Source organism: Meleagris gallopavo, chromosome 1, assembly GCF_000146605.3.
Source record: "Meleagris gallopavo isolate NT-WF06-2002-E0010 breed Aviagen turkey brand Nicholas breeding stock chromosome 1, Turkey_5.1, whole genome shotgun sequence".
NCBI classification, from domain to species: domain Eukaryota; kingdom Metazoa; phylum Chordata; class Aves; order Galliformes; family Phasianidae; genus Meleagris; species Meleagris gallopavo.
Genome location: NC_015011.2, coordinates 47,927,002 through 47,932,580, shown reverse-complemented (window position 1 = coordinate 47,932,580; position 5,579 = coordinate 47,927,002). Strand labels below are relative to the sequence as shown.

At 53.2% G+C, this 5,579-nt stretch overlaps 1 protein-coding gene across 1 annotated transcript; it reads right to left on the bottom strand.

Moving 5' to 3' along the window:
• Window positions 1-297: 297 nt before the first annotated feature.
• On the bottom strand, window positions 298-5,507 carry TOB2 (transducer of ERBB2, 2). Its single transcript, XM_010710446.2, has one exon. The coding sequence runs from the start codon at window positions 3,341-3,343 to the stop codon at window positions 2,321-2,323; it is 1,023 nt and encodes a 340-aa protein (XP_010708748.1). The 5' UTR covers window positions 3,344-5,507; the 3' UTR covers window positions 298-2,320.
• Between the last annotated feature and the right edge of the window lie 72 nt (window positions 5,508-5,579).

Sequence of the window (5,579 nt, the reverse complement as noted above, 5' to 3'; positions counted from 1 at the left end):
CCCCCCCCCCTCCAAAAGCCTCCCCTGTCTCAGAAAGGAACCACCGAAGCACACACAGATCCTCCACCCAGAGCAGCATGGACCTCTACCATTCATTCATTCTCCACAGGGCAACTTCCCATTCACTGCTGGCAGTGGGGTGGGAGGGACAGGAGGAGGCTGAGCAGGGGAGAAAGGAATCTTCACTGTCCTTTTTTTTTAGTTTGTTTGTTTTTAAGGTTTTTTTTCCTTGAAAAAATATTTTTTCTCTCTCCTCTTTTTAAGAAAAAATCTTGAAAAGAAAAAATTACAGTTTTCTTTTTTTTTTTACGTTAGAAATATACATATATTATATATACCTCTTGCATTTTACAAACGTAGCAAATTATTCAATACAAACGGACATCAACAAAAAGAACACAAACCCATAAAAATAAAAGTTAAAAAAAAATTTTCTCTCTTCTCTCCCTAAGAAACCAGGTAAATTAGTGCAGGTTTTAAAAAATAAAATTGAAGCTGAACGCCTACATCCAAGACTAGAAAAGCCCTGAAAAGGCTGCTAGTTTTCCATCGCTGCCTGACGCCGGGGGAACGCTTCTGAAGCACACTTGTTTAATACAGAGCTTGGTCCCTCCCTCCCTTCGCACCACGGTTCCCAACGTGGCTATGGGGGCAAAGCGGCATCAAAGCTTCACACGCACAGGGTCGGGGCTCCCTGCCTCTCCCCAAAGGTGCCAAAGGGGTCCGCTGTCCCCTGGCAGCGACTGACAGGTGGCACTGCCAGCACTGGGGACAGCCGGGTCCCACGAGCGGGGCCCTGGCAGTCAGTAGCGTGCTCCCAGGGAGAGGGTGGCAGTGGTAACATCCGTAAGTAGGTTAAAAACCAAACAGAATAGGCAAAGAAAGATGCAGATGGCTCAGCTGTTCCTGAGCAGCTTGCTCCAGCCTGGAAACCCGCAGGGCCGAGGCTACGGACGCCATTTTAGGAGAAGCCAAGTGAGCCCGGCCCGCCGTGCCGGTCATAGCCCGATGGCAGCAAGCAGCCTGCTGGGGGCCCGCCCCCGCCAGGGTGGAAATGCTCCTCAGGGTTGTGGCAACGATGGCCCCCCACACCCATCCCGTTGCCTCTGCAAAGGCTCACCGGCAACAACAGGAGGGCTGGCACGCCTTCATCTTGGGTCAAGGAGAGGGGAAAAAGCACAAGCTGCAGACCACCTCCCTGAACAGGGATGTCCTGAAGGAGCACATTGGTACAGCAGCCACAGAAGCGGGTTTCAGAGTGTGCTCCAGAGGCACCGTTTCAAGAGAACTAAACCCCCAGCCTGGCAGGCAGCAAAAAGCTCATTTTTCTTTTAAACTTCAAAAACTGGAGTCTCATGACTGCTTCTCTCCTCTCCGCACTCTTCCGCACTCCCACCACAGCCTCCTTCACACCCAAGGGTCCTCCTGCCCCACCTGGGGGCCCAGACCCTGGCACAGAAGTGACCTGTAGACCACTTACCATTGCCCAAGACAGCAGCTTCAACAACATAGCCCTTTTTCTTCTCCAAAATAGCGCTGCCTCTAACTACTGAAAAAAAATCCCCTCTCCAAGATGAAGACAAATCCACAGCCGGCAACAAGAGCTCAAACCTAGGACCAAAGGATCACGAGCGAACGCTCAGTCCTGCAGGTAGGGTGTCCACCAGGAGGGGACAGGATCCAACAGCTCAGCACCACCTCCTCACACAGGGACAGACCTGCAGTGTTTCTATGCTGCAGGGCTATCCTCCGAACCAACCCCAAAAGGGCACAGAAAAGCCCCTTGATTGGTGCACAAAGGGGACTGCTGCCCTCCCATAGCTGGAGATGAGACAGGGCAGCAGGTGCTTCTCAGCACAGACAGAACTGGATGCTAGCCTGGAGCAACAGCAGTGCAGCGGTGTGAACCTCCAGGCACATGAGATGCTCTCCTCCCACACACACAGCAGTAACAGCAAAGCAAGCCCCCCTCATACTGCCTGCCCCTCCTACAGCCAGGTGGGAGTGGAAAGGGAGCATTGTGACCTACACCTGTGCCGATCTGGGACTGGGGAAGGGGGAACACAACCCAAAAGACCAGAGACTCATCTAAAGAGTAAAAAAGTGAGTAGGAGAAAAAGCACAGGGACTGAGATTAAAAAAACAAGTCAGTGCTTCAGGAGCGTTGCCAGCACAGCGCAACAACACTGGGTTCTCTCTTTTTCCAAGAAGCTATATTTATAAGATTTGAATATTTTCTGTATATTTGTTTTCTCTCCCCGTTTTGTTGTTGTTGTTCCCCCCCTCCCTCCCCTGCCCCCAATACTCTCCTTCCCTGCGTTCAGTTGGCCAGGACGACGGGCTGGAAGGACTGGCTGGGATACTGCATGGCGTTCAGATTGTAGCTGAGTCCTTCCACAAAGGGAGACTTCTCCAAGAAGAGGTTGTTGGTGCTGCCGCCGAAGACCTGAGCCATATCAAAGGTGCTGCCTGTGCCAGCATTGAACTGCGACGCTGGAGGGATGCTGCTGGCCTGGCTCTCGCTGGCAACACCATCGAAGAATAGGCTGCTGGCCCCTGGCGAGGCACCGCTGTAAACGAACTCCTTGGCATTGGGGGAGAGCTGCGACTGTGGGGCTTGGCTCCCAGCGCTCCCGACGAAGTTCAGAGAGTGCATGGACAGGGAGAGACCCTTGTGCTTCAGCAGGTTGGTAGTGGGCGACCTGACCATCCGTGGTTGCTGCGTGGCCCCTGCGCCGCCACCCCCTCCTCCGGCCCCTCCGCCTTTCTTCATCTTGGTGGAGCCAAACTTCGTGGCAGCAAATGTGGCAGTGGTGAAGGTGATGGGCTGGGCAGAGCGAGGGATGAAGGTGGGGCTCGGTGACTGGCCGAAAGAGGGGGATGGAGAGTTGGACAGTGAGTTGTCCTGGCTGCCAATGGGGACGAATACCTGGGCGTCAGGGTTGAAGCTGCTCTTGATTTCTTTGTCCAGCTCAGCAGCGCTGCAGCCCTCGCTGTCATCCAGGTAGAGGACCTTAACGGAGCCCTTCTCACCGATCTGGTAAGAGACCTCGAAAGGATCGATCCAGACGCTCAGTTCTTCCGGCACATTGGCACGCACATCCTCCACAGCCAGCCCGCTCCGCTTGGCTGCCAGCTCCACTACTGGGTCCACCGTCTCTCCAATATGAACGCAGCGGTAGCCTGAGCCCTTCAGAGGCTTCTCTGGGTACCAGTGACCCTCATATTTCTTCTTCAGCAGGCGCTCTAGCTCCTCACCGAACAGGTCTGCCCGCCTCCGAGGAAGCTTGTTGTACAGGTATGAGATGATGAAGTTAAGAGCAACTTTAATCTCCAGATGCATACTCCCTTCACAGCAAGCAAGTCAGGGCAGTGTATTAAAAGAGACAAAATGACACACACATAGACAAGATTTGGCTCCAAGCAGACCTAGAAAAAAAGAAAGAAAAGGATGGATGAAGACAAGAAAAATACAGCAACTCTCCACCTACTGAGATAAACAGCCATGCTGTTTCATTAGCAGAAGCGGAACAAGCAACGATGCTCACTAGGCGTCAGCCCAGATTTGCTGGTGCTGCTGGGAAACAGCCTCCCTGGTCCTGTGCAGAAGAAACAGGAGCGTAGCTGCTCCCTGCACAAGCTACGTGTCGTGTACCCATCTTGCTGCCAAAAGCAGGCAAGCCGACTGCCTGCTGTGGCAGAGCTATTTCAGCCAACACGCCTCGCTACGCCCTGGCACCCGGTTGCTTCCAGCACAGTTCCCTGCAGCCACTTCTCCAAGCACACGAGCACCACCTGGAAGCCTCGTGACTCTCTCGGCAGCTCTGCAGGGACCTGTCTGGAGATGGCTCTCCTCGGGAGGCCAGGAGCACCATGTCCTATTGGAACAGGCAGGAGGATAAGGAACAAGAGAGGGTGCACAGGCACCAGCTGCCAGACCATGCTTACTTTCCCTTGACTGGCAGGCACACAGACATCTTATTAAGTGTATTCAGTTGAGGCTCAGTCTAGCTGCAAGCCTGAAATCCCAGCTTAATTCAGAAGGGGGCAGGAAACGCGTGCAGGGTCACAAGACACACACGTGCCGTCAGCCTGTCCAGCATCGCTCACATCCTTCTCCCTGGGCAGAGAGCAGGTGAGCACTGCCACGGCCAGGTACTGAATAAAACTGGAACTGCTTGCCGGAGACTGAAGTAATCCTTTCTCTCCTCTCACCCGCCCAAGGAAGTCTTTGAAATTGAGAGAATCCACAAAAGCACCGTGTGAAATCATAACACACACCTCTCCCACTACACTCAGATTTAGGAATAGCGTTTACCTGTGTACAACCCCCAGGTAGGACTGCACCGTGTGTTGTCACCCACCCAGAGCAAGCGCATCCCACAGATACCTGACGAGGAAGCTCGCTTCCAGCAGCCTACATGCCTCTCTGCAGGTGAGCAGAATATCCAGTTTTTAATTGGCAGCTTCGTCAGAGGCTGCTCAGCCTTCAGCTACCCTCACCTTGCTCAAGCAGCCACACCATGCTCAGCTGCCTTCCTAACATGGGCTGCGGGGATGCTCTCACGCAGTGCCCAGCAGTGTTTACAACCTGTGCCAATTATCTGGGGGTGGGGATGGAGCACAAACCTCAGCTGTCAGCATTCCCCCAGAAAAGCAGGAGCCCAGCAACACAGCCCCGCACCCAGGCTAGGAGGAACTGACCAGACTTGTTGGCTTGGGCTGACTGAGTGGACAAGTAGGATTAAATAAGCACATTTTAAGAAAACCCTCAACTATTTTTAGGCTTTATTACTAAGTAAAACAAACAGTAAGTAAAAAACTGCGATTCTGTATGAATAGCAGTCAAAGAAGGCTCAGTTTAAGGAACAAATAGCAAATCCCACAGCCCAAGCTTGCCAATAGCAAGGTCAGTGCTGGAGAAATCCCCTCTGGGTTTAACTGAGCAACATGAGAAACCACTGGAATGAGACCAGGGCCTGACCAAGAATGGATGAACACCGAAGAAAATATAAGAAAGCAGAGCTTCCAGCAGGCAGAAAGGAGGAACCATTTCCAGAAGGCAGAAGCCTCAGGGCTGAGACAGAACCCTGTGCAGAGAAAGGGGCACCGAGCAGAGCCCTGGAGGAGCACAGTGACCTCTCAAAGACGGCTCACAAAGCCCTGTGCTACCCCAAGGGGAAGTTCTAAAAAACCCTGCCTGCTATGAGGCCCCCTAGGAGCGGGCAGCTTGGGACCCCAGAGAATTCAGCAGGAAAATAAACGGCTTCTTGGTAAATCTTTACATCCCGTGTGCTAAATGCTAACCCAGACCTAGCATTAGCGAGAGAGCTGTGGTCAGAGGTGGGGAATGAGGGGTCCCCCACCCTCACCAGCCGTCTGCAGGTCCCTTTTCTCTTTCACCGAGTCCTCTTTACAGAGAGACACACTCTGAACCTTCCCTATGAAGGAGACGGGTTAACCAACCCCAAGTCTCACAGGGACACTCCAAAATGCCCAGAGCCACCACTCCCGCCTAACAAGGAGAGGACCCGCTTCCGGGGACCCCTCGAGCTCCTTCCGACACGTATTCACACAGC

Excerpts from the sequence above, each read along its gene's own strand:
- TOB2 (XM_010710446.2), bottom strand. The coding sequence starts at position 3,343 with ATGCATCTGGAGATTAAAGTTGCTCTTAACTTCATCATCTCATACCTG.